Raw genomic sequence first — 24630 nt, 5'->3', positions numbered from 1 at the left:
ATTCATGAAGAAAGTTTACTCGAGGGCTGGCAGGAAAAAAACGAGGGTAAAGTCCATCCGTTTGGGTTTTTACATAAATCTCACCTTGAAAAATCCAGGAAATCTTCAGGTTTGAAAGTCGACAAAAAGATGTCATCCAGCTTGATTTTTTTACTAAAGGCTTTATATGCGATTTTTCACACTTAAATATAATAGAAATCAAGTCTATCCTCTGAAAATAACTCTGTGAGTCATGACTGTCTACAATGGGTGTAACACCCGAGTCCCACTGTCTGTGATGTTTTCAGAGTTTTCAGAGTCCTATCTTCACTTTGTTTACATCGCCAGGACGGCCGGCTGACTCCTCCCCTCGTGTATAAAAGTTGTTTAATTGAGGGACTAGAGAAAAGAAGAATAACATACTGTACTCACTGCTTAACTGTGTTTCTAGATCACGCTCATTTCAGGTAAATTTACATGCAGTGTGAAGATACCAGCATAATAAAGATCGCTAGCATTAGCATGCTAACACAACAATGCAGCGCGAGTTGTTTTGGTTTCATGCTGGTGCTCAAGGGCGACACCTGCTGGATCAAACAATCACATATAAAGCCTTTAAAGGTTTGTTTTTGGGCTTTTTATGAATTCAATTAGAGATAGGACATTGGATCAAATCAGGACTTGTGGAGAGAGAGAGAGAGTGGGGAACAACATGCTGCAAAGGAGCCACAGGTTGGATTGGAACTTGGTCCGTCCACTTAGAGGACCACAGCCTCCACACATGGGGCACGAACACTAACCACTAGGCAACCGGCGCCACCATCCTGCTGCCCTTTTTTTTCTCCCATTTAAATGTATTAATCATTGTGAATATTTGCAGAGGCGGTTTCTTTTTCATGCTGAAATGTTTCATCTCCACCTACCCTGCAGCATCAGTTTGAGACATGAACAATGACATCATAGACACGACCCATCTTCTTCCTGATGGTCCTGTTTGTTTTTTGAAGGTCATAAAAAGGCATCATGATTAATCGGTTTCATTCTGAGTTTAAAAATCCCCCACAGGAGCTTTTTAAATGAATTTCTGAACATGTAGTGACATTTTCTGCGTCTGGGCTGTTTCCCACTGGATGATGACAGAGGTGGAGGTCATAGTTGAGCCAACTTTACATTGGTATGTCTGTGTCAATATATCGCCCAGGAGACCGACAAGGCCTGCATTCAACGGCAGATTTCAAGCTGCAGGAGGGGAGCGCGTATCTAAAATGTAATGCAATCCACTTGTTTAACTGCTCGACTCTTGAAGAAGGAAAACAACGTTTCACTTCCTGTCCAGAAGTTTGAATCAAACTGAGACAAACACACACGTCTATACACACGTGTACAAAAGTTTGAGGTTTAAAAAACAGTTTTTCTGTCTCACTGATTCCTAATCATCTCCTTAAAAAAGTTATGTATACCAATAATTACTGATACTGTCTGCAAAAATGGGAGAGATGCAGTGGTCATGTAACATTAAAGGATATTTTAAACTGTTTTTTTTAACACTTTGGTCTAAAAGCAAAATACTTACATGTAACCATACACATACTTTTAGGTCCTGCTTCAAATTACACATTTTTTACATTCTGGGAAACTCAGAAGTGAAGATGTAACTGAGTTTAAACTGGACCCAGTCTTCTCTGAGGTCTTCCTATTGCATATGTTAGTAATGTACACCTTCAAAAACTTAGTAACTGGGGCGCTGGTGGCCTAGTGGTTAGCGCGCCCCATGTACAGAGAGTCCCCGAAGCATCAAATCTGACCTGTGGCCAAAGATAAATCTTTAAAAAAAAAAAAAAAACTGTTTAACTTAACTGACACTTTTAAAAACGAAAAAACTTCTTCAAAGGATTTCTGGTAACCCCCCTCCCCCCTCACTCCTGACTCGTCTGAAACACTCCAAATCAGCTAACTTCACCAAAATGTGGGGACCATTTCTTGAAAATGTTAAACTGAATGTGTCATTTTATCTGGAGGTTTTCTATCAAGTATGTGAGAAGCAAGGACTCAACTTTTTGTTTTGTCATAAAAGCACTCAAGTGAGTCAAAAGATTGAGCAGTGTTGATAAATGATCCTGTTTTTATTTTATCATCTGAGCATCTGAGTGTTCTTATCAAACTGTTTTTTATTATTTAAAATAGAAAACTGACATGTGTGAAAGGAGCAGGTCGAATTCGAACCCAGTTCGCCCGCTAGGAGGCAAATAGTCTCAGTACATTGGCCGTGTGCACTAACCACTAGTCTACAGACAACCCCAATACTTAGATAAATTCTGATACCACGTTTTAAAAATAAAATACCAAAGCCTTAAAAAAATACAGATCTTCAATAATATTTTGACCAAAAGCCGCCGTGAGCGAAAGTTTCTATGTTACTGTGCTTAAATATCCAATATCGATGCTCACAACTTCTAATTGTTGTTGCCATGATATCGAAACAGGTAGGTTCTTACTAGGATCATATCTTAGTTTAAAATGCAGGTATCGTGACAATCCTGTAACAGGATGTAAAACCTTCAAATGATCTCAACATGTCAATCAATAATATTTTTTACTGTTTTAAAAAAAAAAAAAGATTTCTGAGAAGTGGTGAGGCCAAAAACAGTTTCATGATGCCTTGATGTTGTTCATTATACTTCATTAAATCATTTATATTTTACATGTGGGTTGATGAAATGATGTTTAACAGAGTTAGGGTCCAACATTGGTGTTCGTTTAAAAAGATACCTTTTTGGGGGGATTGTTTTAAAATGCCGGTTTTCTAATGAAGTAAGAACAGATGCACAGACTTGTTAAGCTATAAAAAAGAGCAACCTGTTTCACATGTTCTTCTCTTTCCGTAGTTTAATTGAGCGTGACAAAAAACGGAAAATGTTAACTGTTTTTTTTAAGCAGGATAACTTCCATTTTTTTGTGGACATTTATTAAACTTTATTTTATCAATTCCTGAGGTAAGCTCGTTTAATTGGTCTAGAAGTGGCTCTCTTGCCCCCAACTCGACCCCCCCCCCCCTTTCTGTGTCTGGGGATCCAAGAAGAGTGTCTTTAAGACCCAGAGGAGCTCGGGAGGGAAACCCCGCGGCTTTAGTTGTTTCTACTCTCCAGAGTGTCAGCTAGTTATTTGTGGGGAGGGCGCTGTAGCCATTTCGCCACATGAAAGCCCGATGAGCTGAACGACCAACATCCGACTTGTTCGCGGAGAAGAGAAATCGGCTTTTCAGCAAGGACGTACACGAACTCGCGCGCAAAAAGACGCACGGCGCGCAAAAGACGCACGGCGCGCAGACACGTACACTTCCTCCTCCTCCTCCGCGTTGGAAAAAAAAAGGAGAGAGAGAGAGAGAGAGAGAGAGAGAGGGCACACGCAAACGCAAACTTCTAAGTCTCCCATGTGGAAAGCGGAGGTTTGAGGATAAGGTACTCCGTTCCTTCCCCCCCTCTCTCCCTCTCTTTCTCTCCCTCTCTCGGTGTTTTTTTTTTTTGCTGCACCGGATAGTTGTGATTCTATGAGAGTCTCTCTCAGCGAGAAGAGAAGTTTGGTTGTTTGCCTGGTCGGCTGAGGAGGAGGTGGTGGAGGAGAAGAAGAAGAGTCGGGTTAGAAGTGGGGGAAGATGGTCCGCAACGGCGCTTGGAGAAGAAGCTTGCTGTGCGTCCTGGCGCTCAGTCTCGGCTTCGCCCTCCCGCCGTGCAAAGCTCGGATTTACACCAACCACTGGGCAGTCAGGATAGGCGGTGGAACCGAGGTGGCCGAGCGGATAGCGGATAAATATGGCTATAGGAACATGGGACAGGTAGGTCTCCATATGCTCCATCCAACTTTTTGTCTTGTGTGTCATTTCTTTGCTTTGTCAACTCGTAAAAAAGCGTGTCATTTTTAAAGTGGTGGTTAATCTGGTAACGTTGGACAAACGGTAGACTAAAGGGTTAAACGTCAAAGGTCTGAAGTCCAAACAAGAGCCATGAACCTTGTGTGTGATTCTCTACCTCGACATGTCTCTCTTTGCCAAACAAAACGAGACAACCTGCAGGGGAACAAACCCGAGGAGACTTCGGAGCAGGATGGTACAACAGGTGCCTCTTCGCTGTGTTCCCCCCGGTTCATGTTCAGGTTGCAGGGCTGGAGCCTCAGGGAGTCCACTATCAGCCTCGGCAGTCTCATGTGCCTGCTTCCTATCTGACACACTAAGTGAGACAGCCAGTGCTGTTTGGTTTACGGTGTTGGATTTGGCATCCAAAAGACCCCACAGTGACACGGATTCTCAAGTTGTTCGTTTTTGTAATTTAGTGTTTGTACCGTTTATTAGAAAAAAATCACTCCACACCTACCATGACTGCTCATTCTTTAGTCTGAAACTTTACAATTTTAAGGTGCAAAACTTGACTTGGTGTTTTTTTGCCGCATAATATTGCACAAGACACAAGAAGTTTTGAGTCTCTCAGCCCACTGTCTCAGCTGATTTTAAAAAACAGCACCTTTGAGCTCACATTCAGGATGGACTCTCAAGAGGATTTTTAGCCACTTTTCCCAAATTTAATGTGTCAATTTAGCTCTGTGTCTTTTGGAACAATGAAGCACAACTACTGGAGTGGAAAAAATAGTACTAAATAGAAGATATAGAAAGATCTTTATTGACACAAAATGAAGAAAGGAAAGGCAGTTAAGCAGCACAGATAAAAGACAGAAACTTTAAAAAGCACAAATGTAAAAGACAGCGCAGTCTGAAAAGCAACACAAAAGTATTACAGCAATAAAAAAAGAATCTATTTCACTAAATGTATGTGATGATTATTGCACAGAGTACATTTTTTAAATCACCAACCATCAACATGCCTCTACTTTTCTGTCCTCTTAAATGTGAATGTGCCAAATCTGAGCCCAGGAGAAATGATCCAACACCACAGCTGTAGAAATATTTCCCGTCCAGAAAAAAGGGGGAAACACATTTTTTGACGTCCGTTCACATTATGTCACTTTATCAATCAACAGACGTCTCGGGGGTCCGAGAGGGGAGGGCTTTAACCGGCCACATTGGAAACGTGTTTTGACAAAGTTTAAAGAGAACGCCTTGCGCTCTGTGAGCACAAAAGAAAATCCTGCCACACAAACACGGACCCCACACATGCTCCGGGGGTATCGTGACCGAAATACGTGGGCAGTTCAAGCCTGCACTTGCCAGCCCCTCGGCGTGAAGACGGCGTGGAACAGAGGGGGGCATTCTGACAGGTTGTTGTGGGGTAGCCTAGTCAACAGCTATTGAACCCCCCCCCCCTCGCCTTATCCAGCCCGCCCACCCACTATACTCCCCAGAGAGCGGGCCCTTAATGGCCTCGTTTATCCCCTCTCTTTGACGGGAACTAATGTGTAGAGTCCCCCCCACGCCACCCCCCACCCCTTTCCATACCAGCCCCCAATAGGAATCCCCCTGTGGAGTGCAGTGTCGCCCCCCCAACCCCCCACCGCTCGCCCTAATTTCCATCTCAATATGGAGCGCTCATTGGACTTTGACACCTCATAGACAAGAGTTTTACTTCACTTCCTGGTTTAGGGGTCAGCTGAAAGCCGCTCCCATGGGACCGATAAGAGTACTGACATCCCCATCATCCCCCCCCCCCAAACACACAGACCCTCATATCAGTGAAGCAGTGAAGTTTACAGAGGACTCAATCAAATTCATTAAGTGAGTTTTAATGCACAGCGTGGCTCATTGGAGCTTCTGTTGATGAAAATCAACTTCAAATTGTCTAAATTGCACAAATATGTTGCGCAAGTTTTCTAAACGTTGCCGGCGTATTTTTGCATTTAGAAAGTAAGATTGTCAAATGGAAACCACAATGATTCAAAATGATACAATCTCTGCTATTTTTATCATCAGTATAATCAAAAAACGACATTTATCTTATAGACACGCGAGCAGGAGAGGAATAAACTGCATGCAAACAAAAATACGTTTAAACATCGACAATGTATTTGCGCAATTTAGATGGTGTGCAGAAGTCGGCCTCCAATTTCTGGTAATTCAAAATGTACATTTCCAAATATTTTATCGGTTGCCAAGGACTTCTATTTTCGCTGCCTGGTATCAAAACAGATATTATGTTTGATTCCTTTTTTAATATATTTAAGAACCCGACTTGGACTTTAATCAAGGATGTGAAAAATAAATTGGTGATGAAACTGCTGAGGGAGAAAAACTTAGTTTACAAGACTGGTTAAAAAAACAAAAAGTTTTGAATGGATGCAAAGTGGTGAAAGAGGTGTACTGTTGACTCAACGGGGCGAGGAGAAAAAGAGGAGAAGAGATAACTACTCAGAGCAACATGGAAGGAAGAGGGAGGAGAAGAAGGGGGGATGATGGATGAAAATAGTTTGCGTGGAGAGAACGTGTGTGTGGATTTCTGGTTAATCCTCTTAGCCGTGGGGCCCCCCTTCCCGGCCTAAGACAACGGCCTAAATTGAGTCAAAATCAGGTGACAAGCTGTAGACGTGGATTCCTGTTCACAGTTGTGTTACGTTTGGAGTTTTTTTGAGGGAGAGAGATGATCTGGAGAGACGTGTCAGTAACAAGATGTACTGTATATAGAGATGGACGTCACGTCGCCACCTCCTCCAGGTTGTACAAAAAATGAAGCCAAAGTACCCCCCCGGTGATGTGCTGCTGACATCTTGGGCTGATGAAGTCGTTGAAGAGACGAGTGCAGTAGAGATCAATGGGTGGAGCTGCTGCATTGATGCCCCGCCCCCTTCAGCTAACAAAACATGAAAGATTCCTGTATCGGCTTGAAAGAGTCATCACGGTTATAGAAAGTACCATGACTCTTGTGTAAGTGTTCGTTCGCACACAGAAACTGAGGAGCCTCGTTCGTCAAAAGAGCTGTCAATCATGATGTTACTCCGCCTTTTTCTACCCTCAGACAACAAATTTTAAACTTCTCAGAAAAGTGAATAATGTAAGAACTTTAGTTACAGAAACCATGTTTGAGAAAATGTAATTGATGCCATTGGGGCGAGCTTCAAATGTTTTGGCTTCACTTTTGAGAGGGCTGTCATGTCGTCCATCTTTTTATACAGTCTGTGGTATTCTATGGTATTTCAATATGGTTATGGTTTTTGTACTGACACATTGGGGGGGTTGTTTTTGGACAGATTATTAAGATGAATTAAAGCGTCAGGAATTAAAAGTATTTTTTTTATTCAAGCAAATATCATCTCCTTTGAAAAGTTCAGTTATCTAATTTTAATAATTATGATTTTAATTCCTCCTCTCAACCTGTCGGTGTGAGGGCTACAGGTTGAGGATGTTTTGAAGGAAAGGAGTTCAGTTTTTTTGTTAACCTGACATGTCTGTCTGCGTCAATGACGCCCCGAATGAAGAAGGTCTCTCTCTGCATCAGATCGCCCTACACACATTTGTATGCAAGAACAAGTAAAAACAGTAAATATTAAATCAGCATTAACCTTGATGTCGCTTCAACAACATGGCTGAAGTAAGACTGCAGCATCTGCACAATGAAGCGAGAAGTCAGGAAACGCACGTGTGTGTTTTTTGTAATTCAGTTCACTTTTCTGTGGACACACAGTCCTGCAGTGTGTGAGCTCTCATGGTCATGTGTGATGTGCATTTTTGTACTTTTGTTCAACGTCGACAGCGCCTTTGATAGACATCTGACCGAGGGATGTTTTAGACATAAAACGTTGGAGATTTTCAGCCTGTGTAGTTTGAGGTTGTCATGATAACAGATTTACAAATTAAACAATCATCAATTATATTGATACAGGTTTTGATACCAGTGCAACAAAAATAGAAGTCCTATATTGGGTAATTTCTTGTTTTTAATTAGAAAAGTGCAAGCATACTCCTGCACACTGACTTAATTGCTCAAATAAGTTGCCTAAGTTTTTGTGCCAAAATGTTCCGAATATATTTGTGCAATTTATACCTCGCTCTCTCTCTCTCTCTCTCTCTCTCTCTCTCTCTCTCTCTCTCTCTCTCTCTCTCTCTCCTTTGCACACGGCTGATTTTGTTTTAAAATATGACTGAAGCTCTGTCGTTCTCATAAGCTTAGGAAACAACTTCTTGAAATAATGAAGATATCTTTTCAAAGCTCCCGGTATCAAAAGTTATCAAAGTATTGACAGCCTTGTATTGGATAAGTATTCCCCCTTGAACTTTTCTAAATGTTAACAAAGATATAGATCATTTCAGGAGGACTGCTCCGGATATTCTCCTCACCTGGCTGAGAACATCCTGCTGCGTTCTCACATCAGCTCACTCGGACTTGCTGCGGAAAAAATACTAGGGGTGAAGTCCGAGCGAAAAATCCGTTCACACACATTCAGCTCATCCTGCAAATTGAGTTTTTCTGCAAGTGAAAGCCCTATTGGTTGACTCGTGTGTCCAACAGGTGTCTGCTTCATGAGCTGCTCTGTTGTGTAAAAAAGCACGATTGAGTCATTTGAATTTGCAGGTCGTTACACCTCAACACACAAGAATACTTGTGCAAGGCACTGTATCTGGCCCACAACACTTTCAGGAGAAAAAAAGTAGGAGCTTGTAGTTTGGTGGTCTGACCAGACTCTGACCCCTTCTAATTGATTTCCATGGTAAGGTTTTATCTCTTTTAGAGATTCCTGGTAGATTCTGCATCCAGAGACAGGGAGGTTTAATGAATCCAGAGAAAAACCCAGTGATGCAAGACATCATTAATCACTGCTAGAGAGAGTGGTTTCACTTCCCAGATTTCTTTCAACATAATTCTCAGTTACAAAAGGTTATGCTGAAGTTTTTATGATTCACCATGTGGACTTTTTTGCTGTCACTATATAACCCTTTAATTTCCTCTCTGAGCACATGTTGTTAAAGCTTGCCACAGTTACAGCTGAAGCCGTACTTACAGAGCAAAGTTCAGGATGGAAGTATTTCTGTATTTTCACTGGAGGATATAAAAGAAAACAAAGCACATAAAGAAAATGAAAAAGGGGATATGTGTGGGTGTGGTAGAAACCTGTAACCACACCCAGGAGACATTCAAAATGTAAAACATAACCACCTAAATATCAGAGTTCAGGTATGGAGGTCTGGAAATAAACGAACAAATAAAAAGTAAAAACAATGAAAACGGGGTTGACAGTAGTCTAGTGATAACTGATAAGTATGTGCGTCACATGTACAGAGACAAAGTCCTCCAAGTGGGCGGCCAGGGTTCAAACTCGACCTGTAGCTTAAGAGTGCACTCACCACTAGGCTACCGGTGCCTCCGGTGTCACATCACTTTAACACTAGTATACCTGACTGCTAATTCAGAGGATTTTTTTTTAATTTGGCAGAAGAAGTCTCCTGTTTGACAAACTCTAAACTTGTTTTCATGGTCAGTTGTGAAAGAAATGATGTCGACATTGTGGGAGTCTTACACCGTCTCTAAGGACGCACTCACACTAGGCAAAGTTGTCCCGTACCGTGCTTAAGCTCGATTGACCCCCCCTCTCTCTCCATTCCCCTGCTGGTCTGCACTCACACTGCTCCAGGACTAACCAGGCCTGAGCATATAACGTCGTAATACAACACATGCATGACTTTACGGGATTATGAAGCCTGCTCAGTTTTAAGGCAGGTAAAAAAAAAAAAAAAAAAGGGACGCGCAGTCGAGTCCACGTCTGCACATCTGAAAACAACACAGACAACAAGACAGCTGCTTTACTAACTTTGTGTCTTATTTTGAGTCAGATACAGCCAGTACACTCTGGGATTTCTCCCTTAATGAAGGCTCTCCATGTTGTGTACCCATGATTGTGATCGTGCATGATCTGTACCGTGCCAAAGCAAACCTTCCAAGCGTACCAGGACTAAGGTAGCACGGCTCAGAGCACTCACAAGTCAGTCAAAAGAACTGGACTTCAGGGTTTAAGCGTGCTTCTGATTGACTAGTGTGAGCACGCCCTGAGAAATATCAGCAACATGGACTTTATTAGACATTTACATTTTAAGAGGAGGGACCACACAGATCAATTTAAACACAACCAATCACATGGCTCGTATTGAAAAACACATTGTGATTGGAATCAGCAATCGGCTTTTTTTGTTATCTTAAACATCAGTATCAGCCGTGACTGTCACTATTGGTGCATCTGTAGTTACACATATAACATTAAAGACAAATATACAGATTTGAACAGCGGTAATGTGAGAGATAATGTGTTAGGAAGCTGCACTTATAAAATCAGGAAGTTGTGATAAAGATTGAGATTTTCAAATTGCCACTCTGTAGCTGTGAACAAGTGAGTGATTTGCTCGTGGCTGCGACTGTGAGAGGAGCGTTGTGGCAGGAGTTTAGACCCGAGCTTAAAGGGTTTGTATTTAATTCTGTGTGCAGAGCTTTTCCAGCAGCTCGTCGTTGGCAGACACTCCTACAGGGAAGGGGTGGCTCGCTAATGGCAGTGCAGATGTCGGGTAGATTAAATAGGCAGTGGAAGCACGATATGTTGAGACCTGTTGAGACCTATGAGAAGCATCCAAAGTGGCAGCCGCCTATAATGGAGGCACATTTTTTTTGTATGTCAGAATGCATTTTAATCCGAGTCCTCCGGGCTCTGTAATGTGTGCTGCGTGTTTAGATAATGTTTCATGTTTGGTGGAAATTTATTGCTTCTGATTCTCATAGAGTGGCATGTTTCTGTGGTATAGGCGGACCACCGGGTCGGCAAAGTGAGCAAGTGCCAAGTATGCATGTATTGGTCTATTCCATCCTTTAGCTGTAAGAGCAGCTATGCTTTACGCGCGCGTGTCAGTTAAAATATTAAATGTCACATCTCAGTGTCGTGAATGTTTCAAAGACAATATCTTCAAAAAAAAGCCTGAAAAATATGGTATAAGAAAACATAACCAGTTGTAACTTAATCAGCAAAGAGACTCAGCCAAACTTCTAAATTCTGGCGCTGCCTCAGAGACATAAAGGAGATCCGTCTGTCACATAAACCCTTTTCACACATACGGAAATCTCCTGAAAAACTCCAGAGATTTGGCTTTAGGCTATGTGTGAACGCAAACAGCCGCATTTTTCGCGCAGTCTTGTTTCTTTCCAGGCCTCTAGTATTTTATCCGCAGAAAGTCTGAGTGAGCTGATGTCTGAACGCAGCAGCATATAATCCGGAGATTTCAATTTGAGCCAATAGAAAGAGAATGACGTTTATATACAGTGTGTCTGCACGCGACCACTACGATCTCCGTGCTCTAATTAAACGTCTGCATTCTGTTTTCTGTTCGTCAGTTTGTTGTTCTCCTCTCTTTTGTGGATGTTGTCATTCCATTGGATTACACATAGCATTGATATAAAGGCAAATATTCTCATTATAGCGTCGTGTAGCGGACTCTGTTGCTTCGTCCTCTACTTCCGCATTGTTTTTTTTACATCACGTCTTACCTCAGGAGACCCCCAGCCCCTCCCCCTGTCTGACAGGGATAATTTCCCGCTGTGAGTAGCATATGTGAACAGCCAGGTCAGGAGAATTCCCGTTGAAGTCCTCCTGAAATGATCCAGATTTTTTCAGGAGTGCATGTGTGAAAACGGCAAAAACTGACTCTCAGTAGGAACATGTGAGCAGAGTTTGAGTATTTGCACGGTGGTCGAATGGGGTGGAAGGCCGCCTTCTTAAACAAAAGGTAGAGGAAACACTGGATAAGATATGATACCATAAAAATAAAACAATACTACGGCAACAAAAATAGAAGTACTGGGCACCCATTCATGCCCGGTTTTCATCATCACAAATCTGTCTAAACTGCATCCCCTCCTTTGTTCTCTGTCTGTTTGTTAGAGACATAACAGAAGCTTTTACATCTTTTGAGATGTAAAAAAAAAATGTATTTGTGTTTTCTGACCTGGAAAGCTGCAGCTCCCACGTCCTTAAAGGCAGCTTTGGGTGAAAATTTGATGATCTGTAGGTTTTTAAAAAAGCTTCAGAGCTTCTTGATACCATAGAAGATTAAAGCGACACATTTTTAAACATGTGGTATCTGAAAGTGTGCAGGAGCTTTGAGCTGAAAGATGATCTGATGGGATCTGAGGTGGAGGTGGTGCTCAGTCGTGGATCAGTGACACACCACAGGAGCCTTGGCAGCCATGACAGTCTGATCATCTAAAGGGATTGTGTGGTCTTTATCAATTATTAAAACTAATCAGCTTCCTGCAGCAGCCTGCAGTCTGTCTGCGGATCCTCTGTCCTCCACATCTCTCTGTCGCTTTGTGAGAGTCTGACTGGGTTTTCATGTCTCTCTGTCCATGTTGTTCAATAAACTTTTCTTAAACACAGAAAACCTTAACCAAACATAACACATTATTTTACTGCTTCTTCTAACATCTCCACATGTATTTTCTAGAACTCATTGAGTACTTCAGCCCTGATGGCTCACTGTCACTCACAACAAGAGTTTACTTTTCACATAAATAATCGATGTGATAAACTCTGAACTCGTGTATCAGGGGTGGGAATCACCAGAGTCCCCACGATACGATATTATCACAATATTTTAGTCACAAATCTATATTATTGCGATTTTAAAGGCTTTATATGCGTGTAAATGTAATATAAATCAATTATATCCTCTGAAAATAACTGTGAGTCATGACTGTCTACAATGGGTGTAACACCCGAGTCCCACTGTCTGTGATGTTTTCAGAGTTTTCAGAGTCCTATCTTCACTTTGTTTACATCGTCTGGACGGCCGGCTGACTCCTCCCCTCGTGTATAAAAGTTGTTTAATTGAGGGACTAGAGAAAAGAAGAATAACATACTGTACTCACTGCTTAACTGTGTTTCTAGATCACGCTCATTTCAGGTAAATTTACATGCAGTGTGAAGATACCAGCATAATAAAGATCGCTAGCATTAGCATGCTAACACAACAATGCAGCGCGAGTTGTTTTGGTTTCATGCTGGTGCTCAAGGGCGACATCTGCTGGATCAAAAAAATCGCATATAAAGCCTTTGAACATGTTGTGATATACTCAGAATTGCGATACTATAAACTGGGATTTAACTTTTTTACCTTCATATTATGTCCACGAAATGAAACTACATTAAGAACTAGTTTGTCAAATAAGAAAACATTTTCAGTCTCTTCATCTCACTTCAGTCTTTTTGTTTCTACACGATGAGAGTCAAGCCCACTGACTGACCAACACTGTGATCAGAGTTAAAAACCTTTTGGTATTTCAGTCTAATCAACCTTAACTGGACACAAACATGTTTGGACGACGACATAATAAAAATCTAGATACTTACCGGCCATGAGACAATATTATATTGGCACACAAAATATAGAGACACTATGTTGTATCAGTTGTTACACCCACCTGTAATGTGTGCAGTATCTGTCAGGTGTATGTTTGATGTGTCTGTTATCACACAGAAACAGTTCATTAACCCTAACATCTGTATAATTGTTTTTCAGATTGGGGATCTCAAAGACCACTATCACTTCTTCCATAGCCGGACCATCAAGAGGTCGACTTTGTCGAGTCGTGGTCGCCATAGTTTCATCTCCATGGAGCCAAAGGTAAGCGTGATGTACTGTTTGGTGAATGACAGGTTAGAAATTTAAAAAAAAGCAATGCAGCAGGTAATATTCAAGGAAACTGACCGTGAGCGAGTGGGGAGAGGGGTGACGATGAAACGTGCAACCGGTGCTGACGTTGAAGCTGCTTTATACTCTCTCATGATATTGGGAACGTGTCCATTTACATATTGCATTGATAGAAAGAGAACAACTGTCATGAAAGTGTCAGACTTTGTCGCTTCGTCCTCCTTTAATAAAAAAAAAAAAAAGGATTATTTCTGGGCTTTTTATGCCTTTCTGTAGATATAGGACAGTGAAAAGAGTCAGAAATCAGAGAGAGAGAGAGAGAGTGGGCAATGACATTCAGGAAAGGAGCCACTGTTCCTGAACAGGTTCCACGTTCAGGAACCTGGGCCGCCTGCTTTGAGGACTACGTCTTCCCTACATGTGGCGCTCACGTTAACCACTAGGCCACCCGGCGCCCCAAGTCCACCTATTCTGCACCGTTCTTGTTAACGGCCTCCTAAGACCCCCCATCCTCTCCTCCCACAGGGAGAATCTACCCCAATGTGAGCGACATCATGTGTGAAAGAGCAATTTAACATTTCGTCCAGAATTTTAGAAGAAATGTTCAGGCATGCTTTCTGAAATAGTCTAAACAGATCTCTGCCTTATGTCACATTTAGACATGTATGTAGTCATTTATTCAGTTATCTTTAATGGAATATGCCTTCAATGCTTTAACACGATGGCTCTTTCACAGCAGCTCCATGCTCGGTTTGAGAAGTCGTTTTAAGCACAGGTCTGAAGGATGTATGCTTCTTGTTCTTGTTGCAGATAAGACCTGAACAACAATGAGTTTTAGGGACACAGTGTTTATGAGGATCTAACATTGCAGAATGAATTCAGTTTGTCTGACATGTCTTGCTGCACTTGAAGCAGCTCTAACTAATGAATTGTTATAAATGAGAGATATGAAGCTTGATCCAAAGACGACCGGACTGGTTGAAGATCTTGAAGACGTTTCACCTCTCCTCCTCTCAAAGGCTTCTTCAGTTTCTAAACTATCTGCTGGACGGAGCTACATATTGAAGACTCTGTGGATCATTAGCATGCTCATGATCAAGGACGACACACATCTTGAGTCGTTAACCTAGTTTCCCCCTCGAGTCGTCTGTGAATCTTGATTAAAAACCTCACGATCCAGGAGAAGTTTTGTCCAACGTGTACTCGACAACACAAACTGTGGATGTTTGTTTAAGTGGGTCACTTTTTTAAACAGTTTCCAAATGACAAGAGAAACAAAGAGGAAATTCAAGATAGTGCCTGTCAAACTCTGTCATCCACTTGTCTTGTTGTCCTCTATCTCCTTGGTTCTTTTTCGATTTCCTTTCCTCTGTACTCTTTTCCCCTTGTCCACTCAGCTTTTTCTTTATCCACCTGCGGTCCTTACCTGTCACCCCTCTTCTTCTTTTCCCTTCCCTCTTCTTCTTTTCTCACTGTTGCTTTTAGCGTACTCATCACCCTCTCTCTCTCCCTCTCAGCCTTTGGTTTCTCTCGCTCTCTCTCGGGCCTGACACGGTGCCACGGTGGAAGAAGGTTTTGCGTCCCGATGCCAGCTGGCTGAGAGGCTGAGATTTTAGAGGAGTAGATCAGAGAGGAGAGGTTAAGGGAAGAAAAGGAGCTGTAACAATGGAGGAGAGGAAGACAGACATGGAGAGGGGAAAGATGTAGAGAAATAAGACGGCAGAAGAGGAAAAGGAGCTCCAAGTGTGTCTCGCTCTGCCGACCTGTCTGTGGGATCCACATGATGTCTCGTTTTGGCACCGGCACACTTTGGCACGCTGCTAATGATGTTTTGCAATCAGGTTTTGTAATAATGACAGCCGTGTGTGTTTGTGTGTGTGAGCGAGCGAGCGAGCGAGTGAGTCAGATGGGTGTAGCGGTGCCATGAAAGGCGCACCCTGCCATCCACAGTAGTTATTGGCAGGCGTGTTACCATGGTGATGCAGCACAGCAGAGATTACCGCTTTATGGCAGTGGCCTATAGCTGCAGTTTTGCTTGAGCCTCGGGTCAAAGAGCAATTATTGTGAATGAAGCTACGGCGACCTTTGACCTGAAGAGAGTGTCGTCATAACGGCTGCATGTGTCTTATCGTTCCTTTTTTAAAAAAAAACAAAAAACTTTTACAGTCATTTAATTTAGGACTTTTAGCCTTTAAAGACTTAAGGACGTCGGATAACGTTTTTATTTCTCACCTTTAAATCAACTTATCGAACTGTTTCTGCTTTTTTGAATATCTTCTTCATTTGTTCTTTTGCTGCAAAATGGGACCAGCCACAGTCGTATTTTATCAAAAACTCAAATAAGATGACCTCACTGTATGATCAGACATGAAGGAAACATGCAATGTTGAAGTGCTTCTCTGACAACAATGCAGCAGCCAGTATGTCCTCCTTCTAACTTTAGATTCTGGTCGCTGTAGGCAGTTTTAATGTACACCCACACGGCCGTTTTGGACGCCCCTCGGTTTGCCAGATATGAGAGCAGTTATCAGGTCAACAGGTGTTGCAGCGATGGAAGCGGGCAAGAGAAGTGGTTCAGATAGAAGTGATTGTACCCGACCTAAAAAGCCTCTGCATGTTTCTAATAAGCTCCACGAGCAGACACGTGCTCAAACTAGGATCAAGAGAGGTTAGAACACAGAAAGGTTTACAGACCCATGCAGAGCTGGATAAACACTGAAGCGTACACAAACCTACATGAGGAGATATTTTGTGTGTCTGTAGCAGCACCTTGCTCAGCTGTACTGACGTGCAGACATGACTCATTCATACGGAGAGACTCTGGAGAATGTTGACAGCCGCAGACTTTCCTGCTGCAGCTCTGCACTGTGTTGTTGTTGTTTTTTACAGTCTGCTTTGTTTTCATCTATTTCAAGCAAAAAACTATTTCCAGCAATTTGGAGTGGACTGTAAACAACAATTAGACTAGTAGAGTGGTTATTTCTCCTTTTTTAAATACTCCTTCTGAAGTCTGCGCAGAGATTAGTGGAGAAAGAAGACTGCTGAACTGAACTCCTGTCAGTCTGTCTGTGTGTGTGTGTGTGTCTGTCTGTGTGTCTGTCTGTCTGTCTGTCTGTCTGTCTGTCTGTCTGTCTGTCTGTCTGTTGCAGCAGCGTGGTGATTCCAGCCACTTTCACTTAGCAGGACGCTTGATTACTCAAAGTCATTTATCCAGACGTGTGCAGGGAAAGTGAGAGCCAGGTGTGGTCTGCAGCTGAATCCTCCCCGGGGTTCACTGAAACACAAAATAGATTTTCAAATCAAATTTAATTTGAACTATTTTCTGATGTTTACGACGAGTCATCTCACAAAAGGAAGATATTCTAGAAAAAAGCAAAACTACATTAATGAGCTCAAATCAACTTCGAAGCACTCAATTAAAAACAGTGTCATGGATTCACTTTTTGAGTATTTAATATACTTCTGACCTGCTCCATCCTGCAGACCATTGATGGATACTGAGTGCTTGGCCTATGTTACTGATTTGATCATGATACAGCGATTCTGTAATTCTAATAAGAGATATTTGCGATAATATATATCTGGATATTTTAAGAATACAAAATGCCTCTTAAAATTTTAGGAGGGGACGAAGGTAGCGTAGTGGCTTGAGCGTGGGCCCCAAGTACGTAGTATGGAGGCTGCAGTCCTCCAAGCAGGCGACCTGTGGTTTCCCTCCCACATGTCATACTCCACTCTCTCTCTCTCTCCCTGATTTTTAAAGGTTTTTATTTTGGGGCCTTTTGTGACTTCATTAATAGAAAGGAAAGTGGAGGAATCAGGGAGAGAGAGAGTGTGGGGAACCACATATGGGAAAGCAGCCACAGGTTGGATTCGATCCCGGGCCGCCTGCTTGGAGGATCACTAGGCTACCAGCCTTTTTTTAAATCACCATTAATCTCATACTATTTTATCTTTTTGGGTGCACAGTGGATAAACCTCCTCAGTGTCTCCCTGTAGTCACAGTGACGGGAAAGAAAGACTCTGCAGCACCTTTGAATGTCTCATTTCAACTCAGACGGCTCAGCTGACGAGTCAAAACTAATATCCACCTTATGATCCGTTCCATTGGGCTGTTTTCTTTAGGTTTTTTGATCCGTAACAAGTTCCCTTTTCCGTGGTTAAGTTAATGTCTTAACCTTTGATATAACAGAAGGTCCTTACCTTATTTTGAAATATAAGCAGGGTTGAATTCAAACAGAAAGTAAAGTACTGTATTAAAAAAAAAAAATACATCTTGATATTTGGCTTCAAGGATTTGATAATTGTATCACACAAGTCAGGACGACAACATATCGCCCTATCGATATTTTGTTTTACCTCTAATCCACAGAGACATTCAAAAAGGATGCAATGAATCTACATGGCTCCTTTTTTTTTAAACTCCTAACCGAACCGCCCTTAAAGCTCCCTGTGTTCATGAGCATGTTTTTAAGAAGAGGACAGTCGCCACAGATCGAGCTTGTGTTCTACTCATTACCTGAGGGGGGCGATTTAAACACACACAGGTGTTCTCCACACAATCCCAGGTACAGGTGTCTCAAAAGAGTCACAGAATCTGTTCTTGCCTTGAATTAGTTGAAACAGATGAACCGTTACTTTACGCCCCGATAAGAACACCTGACTAACGCAGCACCACGGGGGCTCAAACTGTCTGCTGAAGCTGTTCAACTTTAGCCCGAGGTTCTGCTCTGCACTTGAAGAGAGTCGAGGAACGGGCGTCTAAACGTCTGTCCAAAGGTTATTTTTTGGGTGTTGTGCTGTAGTGGCATATGACCTCACAGCGTTCAGCCTCCTTTTTCAACGTAACTCCAAAAAAAAAAAAAAAAAAACCAGCAGCGAGAGTGGATCAATTTGTTCCCATTTGTTCTATTGAAATGAACTCTTCCCCAGTTTCCCCTGGTTACTGACCCAGCCAGCGAGAGCCACCTGCAAACCCTTACACACAGAGAGCGAGCGAGAGACAGCGAGAGAGACAGCGAGAGAGAGAGAGAGAGAAAGGAAAGGAGGGAGGGAGGGAGGAAAAAGGGGGTTGGAGTGGGAACCAGAGAGAAAAATGGGCATCTGCAGAGAAGAAGAAGACGACACTGGAATGAAACCAGTGAGATGAAAAAAAGTGAAAGATAGAAGAGTGGAGGAAAAAAAGAAAGCTGGCAGGGGAGGTACAGGTGCTCGCAGATCATTCCTCTGCTCCACCAGGCTGTGAGTTTAAAAGAATGGAGCAGATCCAAACGTCATGCCTCAGAGCCCGCCGGCGGATTGGCACCAAAACAAAGGCAGTATTACATGGGCAAGTTTTATAAGCAATAACAGAGGGTAATATTGTCTTTTTGTTTGGAGAGAGGGGGTGTTGGCAGCCGCGAGACACTTCTGATGTGGTTAACTGACGGCTGATAGTAGTGAGTGTTTTACTTTAGCAGGGACAACAAAGGATAGCGTTGCCTTAAGGTAGCATCGATAGCTTTTAAAAAACTGTTGATCTCTTCATCCGTCTCAGATCATCCTGCAGATAATGGATCAAAGTTTTTTTAAGTAGGACAGGCAAAGCTGTACAAGTATGAAAACAGAAGTGGCACGCCAATGTAAATACAGTTACACATTTCTATTAGAGATGAAATCTGAACTAAAAAAAACCACATTCAACCCCCCCTTGTTTTTGTTCCTGAATGATCTCCTCACTTAGAAATACAAGTTTGTTATCACAAGGGTTTCAACATGACGCGATATGATATGATATGATGCGTGATAGCTGCCCAACAACACCGGGTAATGTCACCACAAAGCCACCGTGTGATTATCGGTTTATTGAAAGACGACCACGTAATAAGGACACATTACGATGTCTTACTAGTTGAAGAATACAAAGTGCACGATCATCGTAATTTACAGCATTTAATGTCTTCATCTCTTAAAGCGACATTATGTAGGAATTCAGTGGAATTCAGCGTTTTGGCGTCCAAAGACGGACCCTGAGTTCAACTGCACCGTTGTAAAACACACACCGTGCTGTCATGGCTCGCCGTCAAAGAAAACATGCTATTTATTGGCAAAGAGACACTGCTCGCGCCTACAGCCCGTTGTAGAAACGACCTTTGTAAGATGGATGCAATTATTGATATACTTCTGAATGATATCTGCAGGGATGTTCACTCTGCTAGCTTGCTTGGTCATTCTCTCTTTTCTTGTCTTCAACGTCTTTTCACCGCTGTGTGACATCCTGCTCTCTTCTTCTTCTTTTTATTTTTTATTATTTTATGCCTTCATTTAGAGAGAGGACAGTCGGAAGTCAGGGAACGAGAGAGTTTGGGGACTAAAATGCGGAAAAGGAGCCAGACATGAGATTTGAACCCGGGCCACTTGGAGGACTGTAGCCTCTGTACATGGGGCGAGCACACTAACCACTAGGCTACCTGCGCCCCCATTCTTCTTCTTTTATCCTGCTGTCATCTTCTTGTTTGGAAAATAAACTTTTGTTTAAGTCATTCGTGTCATTGGCAGTGAGTCACATCGACAGAGAAATCTGTTTAAAGCGTCATTTTATTTTTTATTCAAAATACACATACATGACACCAGGTCAGCATATTTATAATTTCATCACACGAGGAGTCACTTCTAATTTATTTCTGCTGTATCACCCCTAAACTGAACAGGGATTCTTGAGTTGTTTATATATGCAAACATCAGCACAGTGGTTTATACTGAAACCATCGGACTTATTCAATTTTCCACCTCCCTCATTCTCCAGTTAATGTTGTTGGTCACAGTTTGTGGAGTGATTTCCTTTGGGCTTGAGCCGTGTCATCCCTTCTGTTAAACTTCTGAAAACAGAGGATGTGGAATCATAATAAGAACGAGAGGTGTGAAAGTCTGTCAGCATCTCAACATCTGTTACTGCACAACAGACTGAGATATATCTCTCTGCTTTACCAGATAAACCCAACTTCTCCTTTTTTTTTCAAAATGAAATATGGGAAAAGTTTCAGCTCATGGACTCTTGAAAGTATTCAGATAAATGAAAATCTGAAAAGATAGAAAATGAAATGTCAGACAGCCATCGAGCATCTGGATCAAACTGCATTAGATGAATGAAGACTTGCAGGGTTTCTGCTGCTGCAGGTAAAACATGAGAAGCATTACCCAGAACGTCCACCAGAGACGTGTGCATTGTGTGCACTTTTGCAAAGCCGTCTAAAAAAGGTTACTATGTTGATATCACGTACATGTCGATAATAAAACCTTTAGACTTCAGAGTCTGAAAACGTCACATTGTTTCATATCTGTGTTCATTAGAAAATCTTCCCCTCGTCTTTTCAGTCCTCGCTTCTTGTCGGAGACATCTGGGGGTGAACTACACACTAATTGGTATCCAACCTCAGAGAATCCATTTCTCTTCCTCGCCATCTGTAAAGGCTTCGCTCCGTTTCGTCCAGCCGTAGGAGAACGAGCGGCGGAGAGGATTGGTGCTGAAAATGTGAGCCAGTGATGCATTCAGTGTCCCCAGATTTTTACCAAGTTAGAAAACAGAGCGGCTGAGAGTTACACCGCTGATCAAAGATTGTGGTTGATGCTACGCTAACATACGCTAATTGTAATGACAACACAAAGTGGCTCTGCAGAGATATGCACGCACGGCTCCTGAGGACGAGGTTGTTCTCATGGTAGTGTGAAGGGGTTGCTTTGAAGCCGAGGGTCTTTACAGAAGTTGAAGTTGTAACAGACGGATGAAAAATCTCTGCTCATTTTGTCTGTTTCTGTTTCTGCTTTGCCATTTCTCCTCTTCCCCCCCAAAAAAGGGAGCTCTTGATTTCTAAATGACGTCATCCCCAGAACCCTTTTCTTCACTCTCTCCCTCCTTCATGATCCATAAAGAGCGACATACTTGAGTTATTAAATCAATATTATTCATAAAATCAATCTGGCTCTCTTCACTTGCTGTCTTTTTTTTTTTTTTTTGGCTTTTGCAATTTGTTTTTCCCTTCCCCTTCCAGCTCGGTCTCTCTCTCTCTCTCTCTCTCTCTCTCTCTCTCTCTCTCTCCTTTTTTAAATTTTTTTTTTATCGACTCTCCGGGGAGTTGTTCTCTTCAGCTCTTTATCACCCTCTCCTCTTCTCCGTCTTATCTCATCTCGTTGCCTCCCTCTCCAACTCTCCCGGGAGCCTGGCAGATTGTTTCAGTGCATGAGACCAGATAATCACTCTGCACTCATTTTGTCAGCTTTTTTTTTTTCTTCTTCCTCCTCCTCTCCTCTCCTCTCCTCTCCTCTCCACTCTGCGCCTGCTGCTTGGAGCTGTATCGATGTGGAGAAATGCTTCGCCTTTACAGTCGGACATTGTTCCCTTACGTCTCTGCAGCTGGTTTTTTTCAAACTGAGAAACGTAACAAAAAACACTTTTTTTTTTTTTACTGTGAAAATTATTCTATTGATCATCTGTTTTTTTTGTCTGTAGATCCTGTGTACATCGAGACACTTTCATGTGGCGGCAAACTCTTTGAAATAAAGTAAAAATAAGCAGCAGCTCCACAACAATTCATCAAAAACATGCTTTAATCTTCAAGCAATAAGAAGGATTTTTAATGCAGACGGCGACCTCGCTGTCACAAAAACAAGTTTATGTGCATGCTCCCATCTTAAAATATCCATGAATCATTCATTACAGAATCCTTTACATCTCAGGATGCTCTCCTGCAGCTTCAAAGATGCCCCCCCCCCCCCCCCCCCCATGTGTTGTCCCACTTTTATACCCACTCATATTGTATTATTGGCACATGTAGAACCTCTCCTGGAGTCTTTTCAGACGTGTGAAGTCTGCAGGTCTTCCACTAGATTAAACACACAAATGCAGGGTTTAAAATAAAAAAAATAAAAGAGGACTTAAGGGCCGAACAAGCTGGTCCAGCTCTCGTCCAGATCCAGCAATGTTGATTTTGAAAGACGGAAAAAAAAAATCTGGGTCTGAAAGTGGGAGGGAGATTCCTGCTGAGGAATGCCTTGAGCCTTTAAGCAAGCCTGTAACATTTGAGAGATTGATGTTCGCTCTGAGACATTTACGACCTGTGTCCATGTAATAGTCTGTTCATTTTTGCAGACGGAGAGAAACGAACTGACAGAAGGGCTTTAGAGATGAGAGCCGTAACATCCTCACATATGTCACTGGCTTTATCCAGCCCCTTTTACACTGACCTTTTAAGGCAGGATATGTATGCCCCTTTACACTTTGTCTCTGACTACCTCTGTCAAAATGGTCCGTGCATTCCTCTTCTGCAGCTACATCTGAGCCAGAACCAGTGTTCATCTCCTCACACTGGCTCCCAGTTACTGCTCGCATCAAATTTAAAACTCTGCTGCTCGCTTACAAAACAGACACAGAAACGTCTCCTCCTTACTTTAACTCTCTGATCCAGGTCTACACTCCCTCCCCCCTCTACGCTCTGCCAATGAAAGGCGTCTGATCCAACATTCACAACAGGGTCCTAAGTCTCTGACTGGACTCTTCTCCTCTGTCGCCCCCCGGTGGTGGAATGAACTTCCAAACTCCATGTGATCTGCAGAGTCCCTCTGCACCTTTAAGAAAAAGCTAAAGACCCAGCTCTTTATGAATATCTACTAACTTAATGATGATGGTCTCCATATCATTGATAATGATGATGGTTGTGACGATGGTTTTTGTTTGATAACGATGACTTATAAGATGGTTTCTATACAGATTAGAGCTCTCAAGAACTGCCCTCAATGTTGTGCTTTGCCTCTGGTCACTTCCTGTCAGCACCTGTGTGTCCAATCAGACTCAAAGCTGATCGTTTGCTCTTACTGACATTGTTCCCTTTTTTCTAGATCCTTGCTTGTGTTGTTCTTACTCTCTGATGTACGTCGCTTTGGATAAAAGCGTCTGCTAAGTGAATTGTAGAAGTGTAGAACGTCTCCCACCAGTACGTGGGTTTCACATTGATGACTCGGGTTGTCACCATACCAGAATTTCAAACTTTGATACGATTTTTTGAATAATCCAACTTTATGAATACCCTTTTCAATATCACAGGAACAATAACAAAAATCCTAGAACACCAAGATTGGGAACGTTTCAGTAGTTATCACGTTTCTGATTGGCCATGCAAGGTATTGACAGAGGTGCAGCGGGGACGAGGCGGCGGCGATGTGTAACTTAGTAGGCTTCAAGGAGGAACAGCAGTGTGTGTGTGTGTGTGTGTGTGTGTCTGTCTGTGTGCATGTCTTGAATGTGTATGTGGAGCTCCTGCTGTGATTACACACTGTGACTCATGTGTGTCCGTAGTAAAACACAATAACAAAGTGTCTAATTATACATCAGGAGTTTAGGACACAAACATTACTCTGTTGCTGAATCAATGTAGAAACACAAAAGCGTAACTAGGGATGGGAATGAAGGAGTTTTTATTTATTGATATTGATATCTGCTTACCGATCCAATTCTTTGTCGATCCCTAATCCCAAATGAGAGAATATATGCTCAGCATTCATTTTCTCCTAGGTCTCAAGTCAAAGAAAGAATCTGTCGTTAAGCCTGGCCTGTATGCGTTGTGTCACATGGTACTCCTTTATAATTAATGCTGTGCTGCGTCGACACATGTTTCAGCATGTTGCCAGTGTGGACCCAATGTCTCCTGTTGGCCATGATGACTCCTTGCTATAGTGTGACATCATTGTTTTTTAAGGCACGCAGCACTTAGTGGAAGGCGTTGATAAAGAAATCGTTAAGTAAAGTCAAATGATGTCAATGGATGAAACTGGCTGGACCCGGTTCTCTACTTCTTCGTTCCAGTCCCTTGGCGTGATGATGGCAGAGCTTTGTACTGGCTCTGTTGAGGACTCACACATTAAAGGGAATAACATAAAATGAACTGGAGTACTTGAGTCTGCTTACACATTTTTAACTTTCAGTTGGTAAAAAGGAAACCTTAGAGATATGTCATCAAGACATAGATCATGCTTTCGGATCACAGGCACTTCATCTTCTGTGT

At 42.4% G+C, this 24630-nt stretch overlaps 1 protein-coding gene across 3 annotated transcripts in view; it reads left to right on the top strand.

The window, feature by feature from the left end:
* Positions 1–3140: 3140 nt before the first annotated feature.
* The window catches only part of pcsk5b (proprotein convertase subtilisin/kexin type 5b), an 80784-nt gene continuing 59294 nt past the window's right edge, over positions 3141–24630 (top strand). For 2 of the 3 annotated variants that reach the window (XM_065951473.1, XM_065951471.1), the window contains exons 1-2: positions 3142–3811; positions 13466–13570. In XM_065951473.1, coding sequence (XP_065807545.1) covers positions 3632–3811; positions 13466–13570 — 285 coding nt within the window. In that variant the 5' untranslated portion in view covers positions 3142–3631. Of the gene's footprint in view, positions 3812–13465; positions 13571–24630 lie in introns of all 3 variants that reach the window. The other variant, XM_065951470.1, reaches the window with a different exon arrangement.

The sequence above is a fragment of the Labrus bergylta genome, chromosome 2 (assembly GCF_963930695.1).
Source record: "Labrus bergylta chromosome 2, fLabBer1.1, whole genome shotgun sequence".
NCBI classification, from domain to species: Eukaryota; Metazoa; Chordata; class Actinopteri; order Labriformes; family Labridae; genus Labrus; species Labrus bergylta.
Note: the sequence above shows the minus strand (reverse complement) of the source record. Positions and strands in the feature narration are given on the sequence as shown.